The sequence below is a fragment of the Haemorhous mexicanus genome, chromosome 2, assembly GCF_027477595.1.
Source record: "Haemorhous mexicanus isolate bHaeMex1 chromosome 2, bHaeMex1.pri, whole genome shotgun sequence".
Lineage (NCBI taxonomy): Eukaryota > Metazoa > Chordata > Aves > Passeriformes > Fringillidae > Haemorhous > Haemorhous mexicanus.
In genome coordinates, this window is record NC_082342.1 from 56108234 (window position 1) to 56124915 (window position 16682).

Sequence of the window (16682 nt, forward strand, 5' to 3'; positions counted from 1 at the left end):
ATGAAGGTTTGAGGCTGCATTCTTCCTCGACAAATCAAAGGCAATTTGCTCAGTGTCAGAGAAATATACTTCATAGGCTGTTGTCACTGCCTGTATGTCACATGCCCTGGCCTCTGCTCCACCAGGTCATAAAGGGTACATTTCTAAGAAAGAGCCGTTCTTTAATCTTTGTGAAAGATAGCAGTACTCTGAAGAAATATTTTCTTTTGCTTTTTTTTTCACTCTTCTGTGATGTTTCCCAATCATAAGCATGAAAACGTGATTCTTTAAACCAAAATTTATTTGAGAGTCAGTGACACATTGCAATTAAGAATAAAGAAACTTATTGTATAATAAAACATAAGTGAGTACAGAGAGGAAAAAGCCCAAGTAAACATACAAGAACCCCTGAAGCTCCTATGTGGCATGCAATTTAAATTTAGATCACATGTGTACTTTTATCATCCTATATATAACAGACAGGATTTAACAAAATCAGCTGAGTTGAAGACTTCTGCTCCAGTCCACAGAAGCCATTCCTGAGCTAGGAAAATCTTGAGCTAATGTTATCATCAGTCATCTTTTTCTCCACAAAATCCAGCCTGCATCTGTAAAGGTTTCTTACTAATACCATCAAACACTGTAGTCAGGATGCAAAACATCTTCTGTACCACACAACCCTTTTAAATTTACACCAAAATACCTGCTTGCTGAGGTTGTGGTGGTGAGACTCCAGTGTTGCTTTGTTACTTACTGCTGCCCACTCTGTGCCAGTTAGTACCAACCCTGACAGAATCCATAGCTCTCCCAAATCCAGCCTCTATCAACACAAAAGAAATGGTGATTTCTTCAGCATCCAAACGCTTCAGTGAGACGTTGAGAATGGCAGACGAAAAACTCCATACTTCATAACTAAACTATATAGTAAACTAAATTACATTGTAATTGTGCAGGGAAACAGCTGCAGCACTCTCTAAGATTTAACTGCGAGCTCGTTTATGAACTGCTTCATTTTAGAACTTCAAAGATAATCCAACACTAGTGTTTAAATCTGGGGAATTTTAGAAACTCCGACAAGGGATCTGACACACAAACCCCTTAATTCCCTAACCCTGACAGCTCACAAAGGTAGAAACTCACCTCCTCTTTGGAAAAAGAAGACTTGATGGCAGATGTATTATCACTACTGCTTGGGGAAAATGCCTTTCTTTCTCTGAAGTACTGAGCTTGCTAAGCTTGTTACAAACCCCAGGTTTTCCATGGAAACTGAGGGAGGATAGAAGCCAAAGGACCCAAGGCTGAGAGAATAATATTTATGCTTTTATTGGCAGAGTATTTATATTGGCAGTATTAGGGTGGGTCAATTTACATTGATTGCATTTGTAAAGGAAGAAAAGCAGTAAGGAAGGGAACTTCTTTTCCTTAATTTTCTTTGTGAAAATTATAGAATAATAATTTTCACCTAAATGTTTTGAAGTGAATAATCATATCTGTGGAAAAGTTGGTTTATGAAGAATAGTATAAATTTGCTAAATAGTTCACAGTTTAATTATGTTGTTGGTTTCACTATTTTTTTTTCTAATATGAGTATTTGTGGTTTTTTTCCTGTGAAAGAATATCTGATAACTGAACACTTTGTCATTCTATCTTCTGATGTAATAAATAATTTTATAGTGATCCACCCTTTTCCTTCCTCAGACTTGAAAATTCATATTGCTTGATGACTTCCAACTCATTGAGCTATCTGGGAAGTTAAGTATCCCTGGAGTACTGCTGCAATATTAATAGGAACAAAAATACTGTTTCTGAACCCTTAAAATCTATTTAGGGTTTTTCTTTATGCCTTCAGCAGAGATGCCAGACTATATACTGGCAAACACAGATGAGAAAGAGGAAGGTGGCCAGATTCCTTTACACCACAGGAGAAGAGAGGCAAGTATTTGTCATCCTGTGTATACTTGATGACAGAGACTTCCCAGCACACCAGCTAGAGTGCATACGTTCCCTCAGCTCCTGTCATCAGATCACAGAAAACCCAGTCTAGAAGGGACCTCAGTGGGGAGTGAGCTCCTTCCTTTGCTTTGCGTGCATGACTGGCTTCTGCTTTATTTATTAAACTGCCTTTATCTTAACCCATGAGTTTTCTCAATTTTACTGTTCTGATTCTCTCCCCCATGCCACTGAGGGAGAGTCAGCAAGCAGTTGTGTGGTGCTTACTTGTCAGATGGGGTGAAAACACAACAGGTATGTTTACTCCAGGTGAAAGTTGCACCAGAAAAGCAGGACAACCTCAAACCAATATAGCCTTAAGTATTGTTTGACCATCACTCGCGCACTGTAATTTGCAGATCATACCTGAAAAGATCAGTCTGAAAAGTAAAAGTCCTCCTCTTGCCAGGTTACTTTTGTCAAGGTTTAGTACAGGACAATTTTTTTTTTTTCTCATAGCCAGGTTGAGAAGATATAACCTTAATTTACTATGGAAACAATTATTTCTCCTCACTTAAGTGTTATTATGCTACTTACTTTTAATGCAATTTGAATAACATATTTTTATTAAGGCCACATGCAGTGAAAGAAAGTATTTTTTCACTATATATAAAAGCTTTATCCTTTATTTCAGAACTTTGACTGATTTTGAATAAATTCACTAGATGTTTTAGCTTTGGAAATAATGATGAAGAAGTGTCTCAAGACAAGTGCAATCTTGCAGGCTGTCATAGCTCTAACAGTTCTCTCTTGCAAAACTCTCCATCTGATCTTCAGCATCTTTATGTAAAATTGAGGATTTTTCCCTCAGACCAAAACTCTGAAATGCAGCTTTGCATCAAGCTTACTTCTCCAGGCAGATCCTTGGATCACACAATGCAAAAGAAGGGATTCCTGTAAACAGGGCCACCATTTCATCTTAAGGATTTCTTCTGGGTCTCAGAGAAACAGAGTATCAAGACTTTAAAAAATAGTCACTGTTAGTTATCTTCCAGAAATTATATGCTATTCTTTTTATCCTGTATAACACATCTAGTTGTCCTTTGTCACCTCTAAAATAATTGCAAGCAAGATAGGTAGCGACAAAAATTATTTTGGTCTCGGATGGTCTGAGTTGCCTGGAACTGTCTGTCTCTTCCCATCAATGATGAAGAAACCCAAGGCTGGGCTGCTGACATAGGTACCGTAGTTGAAAACCTGAGGTAATGTGGAATGAGTCAGAAACTCACAGCAAAAGCACACAACAGGAATGGCTATTTCTAGTTTATTTCTGTGTGCTACTAAGAAGGCAAGAAACAAACACCTGAACTAATTTTATCAATAATGTGTCAAATTGTTTTTACATGATGTTACACTTTCAGCTTGTCATAATGTCAAATGCCATGTAACCGAGTCATGTCTTTTTGTGAACTTTAACAGAGCTGCTAATGAAGCCCTTAGGGTCAGCTATTTAGAACAACCTCTAATTTACACAACTGCATTACCCTGATAATTAAACATTATTGTCTGTTGTGCTCAGCAGGCAGAGTAAAACATGTCCTCTTCATCCACCTAAAAATTCGAACAAGCCAGACCTTGTATTTGACCAACACAGCATAGGCATGTTGTACTCTGTAGACCTTCAGTAATTTCTACTTTCTGAAGATCTGCATTGGTCTTTCTCTCCCACAGATGTTAAAGACCCTCACATTTATCCAATACTACTCAGGAATGAAACACACTCAAAGAATAAAAGCCATCATTTGATGTAATAATGTAATAACATGGCAGGTGATGTTCAACTCTGGATTTCTTTCTTCTGCTCATATGTATTCACCTTGGCTTTTCCCAGAATGTTCTCCCAAACATTTTGCAAAATCCTTCCTTATCAAGTCCTTTCTTGTTTGCAAGTGCTCACTGACAAGTGAGACTTATTTTCTCCATAATAAAAGAGTTTTCAATTTCCTGAAATCTTTTCTTAAAATGCTTTATTTCTGTAAAATGGGATCTCAAGAACCAACATATTTCAACCCTGAAGAATATCATCCTACTATTTATAGAAGAAAGCCAAGTGTCTCTGCAAGGAGGACTTGTTGATAGTTTTGTGTAAACATTTTCCTTCTTTGAAAAATACCCTAGAAGTTCAAATGCCAGCACTCAAAACTGAACCCTATATGACTTTCAAAATGCAAGTTTCACTTTGTCAAACCACTGCCATATTGAACATCTCTCCAAAATTTTCTACTTCAGTTCCTGGAGCTGGAAAGTTTAGAAAGTAATATTTGGTAATCAACTGAATATATATAGATCTGATCTCTTTGGAGGCAAAGGAGTGAGGTCATCTAGCAAACATTTGTTTTTCTCATAAACCTTTTGTCTGAGAATGGGTGCACATACTGATGGAGGCAGTGGACGAAGACACCCTTTGCTATTTTATCTTGATAGCTAAGGCTCACACTAAATGAAAGAAGGGGTAAGGAAGGAAGTGAAGATTTCTCTGTAGACATCTGGTGGAACAAAGAAAAGATAGATTAAAAGAATGAGCAGACCGGCATAAAACAAGTTTGCTTTGGCTGTCTTGTTTTATTTTTCAATAAACATTCAATGGAGAGAGCCAGACAATGGAAAAAATGGCACTGCAACAGCATGTAGAAGCTTCACTGTCAGCATGATCAAATGTGCCTCAGTCACTCTAATTATTTTAGGCTACTTAAATCCTGCACAGGCATGGATTAGTTAGTTTTTGGACAGAAGGACAGAACACTGTGACATGGTCCTAAGTCTACCCAGGGTTTGTAGGGAACCTTGTAGGTGCATTAGCAGAGACTCCTTCAAACCAACTTCTGCTGCTGCCAGTCTCAACAGAAGGGTTGTGCACTGCTGGTTAGGGGTTTGCACTACTGGTTTTTCCTGTTTGAGGTAGATATCCAAGCAAGATTTCTTATAATGAAGATGCAGAAAAGCAATTGAAATGAGAGATTTCCATTACATTTCATTAACAGAAAGTTTAGTCTTTGAGTTAATTACTTCCATCAAGTGTTTGAAATAAAAAGTCGCTGATCTTAGTTCATTAATAGTTTAACTAGAACTGTGATGAGAGGTGTAGCATCTAGCATTTAAAGGTTATTGATGACTTCTGAGACATCATTAATTACTTATTGCTGAAATTAATTTCCCCTTTTGTGGGCTCTGTGCCTACAGAATTCAAAGTCTCTGTTACCACAGGGTAGAAATTGTAGTTGATGCTGTAAATTGTCTAACTTGCTTCTACATTTTCAAGGCCTAGTGTAGTAATTCTTCTAAATGAAGCACACTGTTACCTTATCCAGCCACAGAAGCAGAGAGAGATGTCTCTGGAATGAACTTAGACGCCTTATCTTGAACAGACAGGATCTCCCTCTGTGCATACCTCTGTCTATTGACTGTATAAGGAATTTGTTCACATACTCTAGGAAAATTGTTTCACCACAACCAAATGCTGTATTAAGCAGATGTGACCTGTGATTTAGGAACATTTTTTCCTAGCAGCAATAAGTACATCTTCCACAGGGACACCTACATCTCATTTAGTTCTGCTTGGATAGATGACTTTCTTCTATAACAAGGGGACCTGAATGAGGGAAGGCTGCTGATACTGGCCACCTGGACTTCAGTAAAGCCTTTGACACCATTTCCCACAGTGTTCCTGCTGGAGAAACTGGAAGGTCATGGCCTGGATGGGAATACCCTTCATGGCTTAAAAAACTGTTCAGATGACTGGGCCCAGAGAATAGTGGTGAATTGCATTACATCCAGTTGGTAGCTGGTCACTAATGGTGACCCCAGTGCTCAGTGCTGGGGCCAGTCCTATTTAACATGTTTATCAATGATCTGGATGAGGGTATTCACTGCACCCTCAGTCAGTCTGCAGAAGACACCAAGCTGGGAAAGAGTGTTGCTCTGCTGGAGAAGAGGAAGATTCTACAGAGGGATCTGTAAAAGCTGGATCAATGGATTGAAGCCAATGGCATGTGGTTCAACAAGGCCAAGTGCCAGGTCTTGCACATGTGTCATGACAACCCCAGGCAGCACTACAGGCTGGGGGCAGAGTGTCTGGGAAACTTCCCAGTGGAAAAGGACCTTGGGGTGCTGTTCAACAGCAGTTGAACACAAGCCATGTGAGTGCCCAGGTGGCCAAGAAGGCCCTGGTCTGTATCAGCAATAGTGTGGCCAGCAGGACCAGGGCTGTGATTGATCCCCCCTATACCCAGCACTGATGAGGCCTCAAATCCTGTGCTCAGTTTTGAGCCTCCTTCTAGTGCAAGAAGGACATTGAGGTGCTGGAGTGTGTCCAAAGAAGGGAAATGGAGCAGGAGAAGGGTGTAGAACATAAGTCTCATGAGGTGTGGCTGAGGGAACTGGGGTCGTTTAGCCTGAAGTAGGGTGTTGTGGTGAGGTGGAGGTCAGTGTCTTCTTCTAAGTAATGAGTGATAGAATCAGAGGCAATTACTTCAAATTGCTCTGGGGATGTTGGCAAAAATTTCTTCACCAAAAGGCTAGTCAAGAACTGCAACAGGATGCTCAGGGAAATGGTTGAGTCACTATCCCCAGAAGTATTCAAAAGACATGTATATGTGGCACTGAGGGACATGGTTTAGTGGTGGACTCAGCAGTGATGGGTTAATCCTTGGAATTAAAAGGTTTTTTTCAACTGAAAGGATTCTATAATCAACTAGAAGAAGGCTTTGATAATCTGCTCACCTAATTCATACTATTTAACAATCTGCGGACTTCTTATCTATAAACATGGAGACTTTTACATGATTTACAAAGCAAGCATATGACCTAGTTTAGAGTACCTGACTCCAGCATGGAAAAATGTTTGTCAAATTTTTTGAGTACTATAGCTGAGAGTCTGCAGAAATGGGTCTTCTGGAAACACGGACCCAAACATGTATATATCACTCCTCTCAGTTATGCAATTCATAGACTAAACATGCCTTCCTTTGGTGTCAAAAATGTCCAAATATTATCAGAGTCTGGTTTTTGTGAGGTTTTGTTATTTTTTACATGGAGTCTTCTGAGCGCACCTTTGCAGCCTTTTGACAAATACTCGTATACACAGTGACTTGCTACACATGGCCACTGTGTTTCTGCTTACGTTTCAGGTGTGGGTTAATTTTAAACACAGAACAATCCTTAAGATGTTGTTTTTCCAAAGTCATCCCTGCTTACAGAGTCAGCAGTTTTATGTTTTTGCATCTGAAAGACTTTTAATGAGCAATTCCTTATAATGAAACATTAAAAACATTATTAAGAACACAGCAACTTTTCATTTCAGTAGTTTAAAATTATTTTCTCTAGGAATTGCTAAAATAGTTTTGAAAATCAGTAGTTCTTGCTTTCTATCATACCTATACTGGTTTCTGTAATAATGATATGGATGATATTAGCTATAAGAATTTAATTGGCAAACATGTTGAAGTCCAAGTGGATTTACAAGTAACAGCAGACAAAGAAAATCCTTTATTTCATTGAAATGAAGTGTTTAGATACTGACATGAAATAACAGATTTGAAATGATTAGCAGGCATGTTTTCATTGAAAACTTCACTGAATTTTTGACATTATTGTGAAACATTTTCATTTCACTGAGACTGTATTTTGCATAGAAAACTAAGAACTGATGATTCCATTTTAAAAAGTCCTCTTTTGAGCAGAAGAAAACAGATGGTTTATATTATCAAAACCAAAAACCTTTTTTTTTTTAATCTTTCAGAATCACTTTCCTAGAAACATTGAATTGATCCAGGAAATCTGAATATCAGATTATTGTATTTAGTGTTTAATTTAGTTTGAAGCTGATTTCCCTGAAACATTTTCTCTGAAATTCGTTCTAATAAGGCCTGAACTCTTGTTAATTCTTTAAATACATCAAATTGTTAAACCCACTCCCTTTTTCACTCTGCCCTTTGCTAGCATACATTCTGCAGCTGCTCACAACTCAGAAAAAACTAGTCCTGCCCCTGGGAAGAGAGAGCATCTAGAGGTCTGACTAAAGCTATTTGGGAGAGTTTCAGTAGTTAAGCAGCTGCATGTCTAGTAAACAGGGAGAGAAGGTAAAATAGAGAAATTTTTTAATCAAACCTTAAAAAAAGTTAATTCAGGATCAGAAAAACTTTAGTAAACTTAGTTCTGGCTTCTTTAGATAGGTCTCAACATGACACATAACACTGGATGGAAGCTAGATAAACCATGCATTTACTTCAGGTCTTTTAAGATAAAAGCAGAAAAAAGCTTATTAAAATCTTTCCAGACTGCAAATTTGAAATGGGCAAAATTTAACCTCTTTACATCCTATTTACAATGGAAGGTATTCCAAATTTACCAGAGATTGTGTATTTGTCGAAGAAGAGAAAGATGATCAGTATAACCGAAGAATGGAAAAGATTAAAAAAAAAGAAAAAAGTGAACCCGACTCAAACCAAACCAGCTAGTGCTCATGAGAGAAGTGAGAGAGAAAAGTTCAACAGTTCCATACTTAAAAATTCCTATTTCTTTTGTTTTGATATAAGAATGTCTAATATCAAAGCAAAATAAGACAGTACTACCAATAATTATAACCTCATCCTGTTCCTGTATTTGAGCTTATGCAGCCATAGCTTAAATGAAACGGGGCATTTAGCATGAGGCAAAAATGAAACAGAGATATAAAAGACTACTATAAGTATTTAAATCACACTGGGTAAACTTACAGTGAAACCAGATGATATTGATTTAGACTATTAAACTTCTCTTCTTTATTTCATGAGTAAGGGAAAATTAGTAAGCATTGTAGTAAGCATTTTTTTAAATTTTTGTAGTTGTTTGCTTAACACCTAAACACAACCAACGCTAAAACAAAGTTAACTGAACAGTGAGAGAAACTGGGCTTTTGCTGTGATATCTCTTTTGAAAACTCTGAATATATATGATAAGAAAACACACATTTTGCAATGAGTGGAAAAGATGACTATTTACTAATCACTAAAGAGAGATACTACTCTTTCCTACTTGATTGCATTGCTGCACCAGAGGTTTGCAATTAATTTGAACTCAGATTTGCTTGTGAACCACAAAGAGGGTTTGGGATTTGCCTTCTACAGCCTTATGCGGAGCTGCAGTTAATTCAGATAACATTTTCATTTGGTTCAGAAACCAGGGAAACTTATTTCCCACTGCTCATTGTGTGCTTAGAATCTACCACAATGAACTTGTAGCAGCTTCCATAAAACCAAACTCTTCCTTACTTGAGACAATATTAAACAGCAGGTAATTGGACAACAAAATATCTGTGCCCAGCGCAGGGTGGCTGTGTGACTTCAGGGAACCTCTCTTTGTTTGCTGTTGGTTGTAGCCCAGGCAACAGCAGGTGTCAGAAACAGGCACCACCAGCTTCTTTGCTTACAGTCAAACAGCACCAGTGGTGCAAAATGAACAGAAAAAAAATAGCACCTTGGATGTTCTGCCCCATGGGTCATGCTACAAAACCCCATATATTCTGGCAGATATGCTCCTGGTTCTGCCCATAACTCTGAACAGCTATTATCCACAGTCCTGCCAGACATTATCCTGCAAGGTAAACTTGAGATTATAAATCTTTCAACCTCATTAGTTATTAATGAAGAAGACTGATGATTTTATCAGGGAAGTTTCTTTGTTGATAATACACTGTAGGTTACCTCTCACCTGACTGCATGGAATGAGAATTGATATCACTGAGATGCCTTCTGACAGCACATGAATGTGAATCACAGTATTATGGCAAGTGTGAAAGGAATGGAGATGCAAAGATGAGCAACTTCCACTGTGGAGAACCTCAAATCCAATTGGATAATATTCTTGGTTTGTGGAAGGCCCACTTCAGCAGCAAAGTGGAGAACATGGAGAGCTCTAAAAATGAATATACATTCTCAGTTTCCACAAACACAGGGTGATACCAGGGGCTTGCAGACCACTACACAAAGCACTGCTTAATCATCTGAATTTCAAGGGACTTTCTCTGTTTCTCTGCATTTCTAGATCTACATTTCAAGCATCATGTCATTTTGGAAAGCCCTCAAAAACTCTGGGGTTGGTAACTTTCTTTACTCATGTTTGTCAATTTTCATTTCTTTACACAATGAAAATTCTGCACCATCTACTCGTTTGCTTCTACAGGTATCCTAAATCTGCTGTTCTACGCCATCCTGTGTCTTGAGATTAAACCAAGTTATATTACCCAAAGACTACTGTGCCCCTTTACAAGACTTAGTTCTAATATGTTTGCTTGCTTAAAATGACAAAGGGAATTACTGCTAATAATTTTTTTCTATTATTTTCAGCTTGAAAGGAAAAAAGTAATAATTAACTCCTGAGCACTTAATCATAATACCACAATGTAAAAGGACACACACCATACAATTTTGTCACTTTTAGCTGCAATTTTTGGATTGAGACTGGACAATCTGGACAACCAGACCTGATTGCTTTCTTGTGGAGCTCTGACCTCAGCCGCACTATGGCATTAGAATGTCCTTTGGTAATAGCAGGTTGAGATTTTAGGGATGGGTTGTGAGATAAGAGAGGAAGACAATGCATTCTCATCTGTTCTGCTGTTTTGTTGCAGGAGAGGCATTTAAAGATACAGAAATAGTCATTGTTAAGTCTGACACAGTACCATCTGAAAATAATTTTTAAAAGCAGTGAATATATTGCCTAAAACACTGTACTATCAAGAGCTCCTGGCTGGGTTCCAGTGCCCAAGCTGAAGCATCCCCTGACCCTGGAGGCTGGGTTCAGCCAGAGGCTGCGTCTCCTGTAACATCCTTAACACAAGAAATAGAAAGAATCTGATGATGTATTTTTATCATGATCTAAATGGACCAGGACAGCTAGAATCCAAGCAATTATTGTGCCTGAGGTAAGTCTCTTGATCTAAGAGCTGCACCTACCAGAATACTGCAGTAATAATCAGAAATAAAATAACTGAGCAGAGGCTACTGTTTGCTTCAGCAACCAGTATGGAAAACATTGTGGAATACATTTAGTAAACCTTCATTTTACTTCAGTGAGAATCAAATGGTAGGGATAGTGGGAAATATTTACAGAAATGAAAAATGTGTGTAAAATAGAAAATATCCACTGATTTGGAATTGTTTCACTAACTCAGTAGGCCCTAATGTTTTCTATTTTGAAGAATCAATTATGTAATCAGCTGTATTATTGCAACTTAATTAGGTACAGCAATCAGATGCAACTATAAAAACCATTTCACCCTACATATGCCTATCATTGTCTCTATCTCAAATTAAAAAAAATTCAAGCTTTGTTTTATGGTTTAAAAAAACTAAACAAACAATGAGAGGTCAGAATTTTATTTCAATGCATGAATCCTTCTGAAAACAGAAGTCCAAGCTTCAGCTTCTTATATGACTGTAAGAGAGAACTGGCATTTAAAGAAATAGAAATAATGGTTATTAAATCTGGCAAAGTACAATCTGAAAATAATTTATGAAGGCAGTGAATACGTTGCCTGAAACTTTATACTATAAAACATAAAATTATGCAATACATTTTCTGCAGGAAAAAATGCTTATTAGAAGACTTATGAAGTCAGAGACCAATTGAGGTTTTTTCCCATCAGTACTTCAGAAGTTCCCTACCTCCACAGTAGCTTCTTAGGATTACTAAATTATATTTCAAATGAACAAAAGAACCATTAAATGTTTGGTTATTATTTCTTCAAACCTTTCTAACATACTCAATAACTTAACACATTACTATTATATTTTTCAGAACAGAGATTTAGCAGTGATACAATTTAACACAGAAGCTTTTTAAGCATTTGCTGTAATGAATATGAACAAATACTAAATATGTCTTGCCTATAAACTTCCGTAGCTCAGCTGACTTGGTATGTACTTTTTCCCAATAAGATAATACAACATATTCTGACATGATGGTATGCAGGGATAAGGTGAAGATTTGGAAATATCATGGGAACTGTCTTCCTAACTCATTTTTGTGTCTTGCTGCTTTTGCTTTTGCACACACAAAAGAACCAGAGTACTTTTAAAAATATATGCAGACATCCTCTGAGTCCAGCTGAATGTACACATTGGTGAAGCAAATGTATGAACTTTTAACTGCCGTGGACACCAATACCCAGGTACTTCTATTTTGAATTCTTTCTGAAAGAGAATCTGAATGCCAACATTTTTGGGAATCATGCACAGCTATGGAACTTCTGTTTCAGTATCTGCAATAGCTACTTTTGAAGAAACATCTCCACAGAGGTACCTCTAGAGTGTGTTTAAACACAGCTGCCTTTTTCTGTCAGATACAGTCCAAGTTAATTTAAAGTATGCTTTATGTATTTCTCACCCTATTACTGAAGATCACTTCAGAGCACAACTACTGAAGACTATGTTTATTCAGGTGTAAAAGAAAAAAAGTTTTATAGAATCTGTGTTAGAAGAGAACATTTTGAATTCTGATACTATCAAACTGTAACAACTATTCAAATCCATCTAATTAAAACTATAAAAGGAACAGAAACCTAGCAGAACAAAAAAAAAAGATAAGCAGAAATTTGTCTCAGTTAAAAGGATGTATTTCAGGCTCTTATCTATCACATTACTACTACTGAATACGCTCAAATAGTCTCCAGCACACTCACCTCTTTCTGACGGTACTTAATTGCCAGTTTCAATCTTGCAAGATCATTACCACTTTGTTCTTCTATCAAGCTATTATCATCTCTGTAATTAAGAATAATTTCCAATTCCCTGGAACTCCGAGTCTGATCCAGGAGATCTTTTGCAAATTGCTTGCATTGCCGTGACAGCTCCTCATATTCTGACTTAAACTCATTTTCGACTTTACTCAGTTCCTGCAGCTCCCAGCTCAGTTGAAAAGCGGTAAGGAAAGGATCCTCGCTGGACAAAGCAATCAACGATGGGCTCGCCAGAGCCTTGTAGATATTGAGTCTGGAGCGAGAGTGGCGGAGGCTGTCCACATCTGAGCTCGAGACACATTCCACGCAGTTACAGCGCACCTCGTGCGGCCTGGGCACAGACACCCCTTTCTGCACCAGGAGCTTGATGATTTCGTAATTGTTGGTGTGGGCAGCCAGAATAATAGGTGTGATATCCGGCGTAAATTCTGAAAACTGCTTGTCCAGAAGCACTGGTGGCACCTGTGAAAGAAGGCAAAAACCCTTACAGGCCTCCTCATTGAATAAAAGTTATAGAAAATTAAGCTAGAAATGGTTTACCAGGTAATACACTTACTGCTGGATCCTTATTTCTGTCCAGAGTTGAAGGGAACTCTTTTAATATAACAATACAATTAGCTAAGATAGTGTCTTTCCAGTTAATGAATTGCTATAAACAGGGTGTGATCTTTCACAGAACCTGTTTATATGCAAACAACCCATGGACAATGATTTATTAGAGCAAATTATTAGATAAACAAGGACAAGTTAGACCCAAATGCTCTTCCCCGGTCCCTTCGAGTGAGCAAGATGGAAATTTTTTCCTTGTCTCTCACTGGTTTATCTCAGGTTCATAGGGAAGAAAATGCATGGGGGGGCGTAACTGTGAATCTCTGAAGGAAGCAATGACCATGAAACAGGCAAGTTAGATTTAGAAAATAAAATGGTCAAGTAAATGAGAAGAGTAAATAAGAAGAAAATGAATAAATGAGAAGAAAATATGTGTTGTCTTAAAGACAATGTTGAAAATAAGGCTGTGTAGAGATTCCAAGATGCTTGCCACAAAGAGCTTAATGTCTTAAGGCTCAGTTCCACATTCACCTGCACAAAGAAACATATTCTGTTTATAGGAAAACAGGGGACTCAGTAGAAAAAAGGTTCCAAAAGACCATTTTTAAAGCCTCTTCTGATATGCATTTCTGGTTTTTCAGTCTTCTTTATCAGAAGCCTGTAAGGTTTTTCATTTTAAGCTTGTCTCTTTATTTTACACTACCAGACTCTGAAGTCTTTCCTAGGTCAAGACAATTTGTTCAATTAGTATGACTAAGAATGTGAGTGTAATTAGCCAATGCCAATCAAAAAAATGATATTGGCATCATCTCTTTCAGACTGACTTTTGTCCACAGCTCAATAACCAAGTACAAACTCAATCCACAGAGCTCCACAGAGAGGTGCTCTGAGGGATGTTCTTTCAGGAGGAAAAAAAAGGAAAATATTTGACCCAAAGTTATCTGAAGGCTAGAGAAACAGATGGCCATCTCAGGGAGGAAAAAAATTTTGATGCAAGTCTCATGACAGCACCATAGCCTCACTGCCAGCTGGAAAAAACAGGAGTGGGAGTGGTAAAATGGGAGTGGAAAGTCAAGACTGGAGATCTGGCGTTCAGGACAGCAATCACACATCCCTAGGGAAGCAAAACCTGCCTGGCCATTGCGTATTGCTTAAGTAGCTGTGCCAGATTCTGAGGAGGTATGTGGAGCCAACAGGCAGAAACCCTTGTTCTCCCCTCTCATGCACTCAGACATGCATGCCTGGCTCAGCACTGAGTTTGTTTTAGCACAGGACTGTGGGCTGACTGAGCACACCCACCCCCATGAGCCCGTGCAGAGGGTGCAGCTATCCTCACAGGTGGGTACTCACAACCTGTGGTTCTGAGCCAAGCAGCTTCTGTGCCACTTCACTTCTGCGTGCTTCATTTTGAGGTACGAACAGTGTAGCATGTTCAGAGAAACATTGATTAAATATTATTCATGAGGTAAGGAACCCAGCTGAGAATATCCTGAAGTTACATACGGATGGAGGGAACACTTGGGTCCAAGAAAAAACAGAAGCTCTGTGTGCTGCTCCTGGTCTCAGGCCAAAAACCACAACTGTGGACGTATGACTTCCCAGAGGACTCTGTGGCTCTGCCCACATTGCTCTGTCAGGTCTTTTCCAGGGTACCTCCGGGACATCTGGCACCTCCTGGCTGGACACTGCACAGAGCCCACCTGGGGATGCACAGGTGCCCCGATAACATTATTTCTGTCCATTGTGAACTGGGCTTGAAATACACATATGTTTTCTCTCCTGTGTTTGGTGTCAGTGGGGGAAGTGAGACCTGTTTCCTTACCACAATTCTCACAGGTTATTGCAGTCTTAGATTTGTCTTCTCTTTTACTTACATATTATATAGGGAAAACCAGAGAGCACTGTGTGCACACAAACACACTTGCTACGCTCTCTAAATTGCAACTGTGGCCAGTGCTTTTGAGACTAGAACAGCCTGAAAATGGTGGTAGAGAGTCAAACTTTGCATTAGTAGAAATGAGATTTTGGGCGATCATAGAGCTGAAAAAGGTTTACAGAGAGGCATGTGTTGTGTTCTGACAGTGTCTGCTACAAGGAGTGAGGCTCCCCCTTGGCCTCAGGTTTAGGGTACCAAAGAGAGAAGAAGGGAGCTGCAAGGGCAGAAAACTCAAGGTCAGAAAGCTGTAACTTCAAACTCACTGACTGCTCAGAGTATAACTCTGTCACTTCACATGTTGCTCGTTTTTTACTTTCTGACAGTACTGAAGTAACATTTGCTTCCAGCCCTGCCAGAACTGAGGGCTGTCTTAAACATATAATCAGCTGCAAGCTCTGAAAAATTAAGACACAGCTTCAAACGACGTAGCATTACAGTGACTGACTTGTACATGGGGTCCATTTCCTTACAAGCTGCTTGCTTTTTCTCAGAGCTTATCAAAACCTTTCATCTTAAGCTAACTCAGATTCAAGGCTAATGCGCACATTTTGGAATTCATCGCATCAGAATTTACAGAAACATTGAAGTATTTATAAAATTTTTTCAGCCATAACTTACTGAACCATTTAAACTTAAAGGGCAAACCCTAAGACTTCCACTTTATTTACATAATGACTTTAACCCCTGATCCTTTACCTTAAAATTACAAAATTTTAAGATTTTTTACTAATTTAAATGAGAGAATATCAAAATAATAAGGTCAAATTATTCCCTCATGTGAAGCAAAATGAACTTAACCTTTGAACTTATCTTTGAAGTAATGAGCACTCTCATGGCATTCAGAAAATTTCAACATCTAATGGCTGACCCAGAGTACTTGCTCCTAAGTTTTCAGACTAACAATGAATTTTACTTTCAAACTACTAAAAATAATTCTCTTTAAAGGGAACCAAACCAAATAACCAGCACACAATGATATTAACCACACATTTGGAAGCCTTGACAGAACACTTAGAGAAAAAAATTAGTGTTCCTTAAATCCTGGAGGATGAAAAGGTACTAGGTCTTTCAGTCACTGATTGACTCTGACTTCCCAAGGCTCAGCAGTAGTGTAACTACAATTTACATTTTGGAGTCAGCGAGCTAAGTTTGAGGCTGCTTAAACTTTGCAAAGTCAAATAATTTTTGCCTTCTTACATTTTGTGAAGAATTTCTACTTCAACACTATTTACAGAGCTGAACCTATATAAACATTTGTTACGAATGTCCATGCGATTAGTAGACCAAAAAAAAAACCAAAACAGAAAATAAAGAATGGCTCAAAGCCTGAACATGTCAGTGCTCAAGGGCACAAGATTTTTTTGTCGCATTTCTTTTCCCTGCACTCACTGTAAGTGGGAATGAGTCAGTCTGGTTTGGATATCTAACAATTCTTTTAGATATCAAGTGGAATGGTCATCTTCTATGTGTTTATATTCCATGTATGGTCTGTGTGAAGACAAGCTTTTTTGCTAT

The 16682-nt window shown here is 38.3% G+C and overlaps 1 protein-coding gene across 2 annotated transcripts in view; it reads right to left on the reverse strand.

Moving 5' to 3' along the window:
• Nucleotides 1-16682, reverse strand: part of TRPC4 (transient receptor potential cation channel subfamily C member 4) — a 130918-nt gene that overhangs the window by 48314 nt on the left and 65922 nt on the right. Inside the window, exon 3 of one of the 2 annotated variants that reach the window (XM_059838918.1) lies at nucleotides 12626-13144. In XM_059838918.1, coding sequence (XP_059694901.1) covers nucleotides 12626-13144 — 519 coding nt within the window. Of the gene's footprint in view, nucleotides 1-12625; nucleotides 13145-16682 lie in introns of those variants that run through there. The other variant, XM_059838920.1, reaches the window with a different exon arrangement.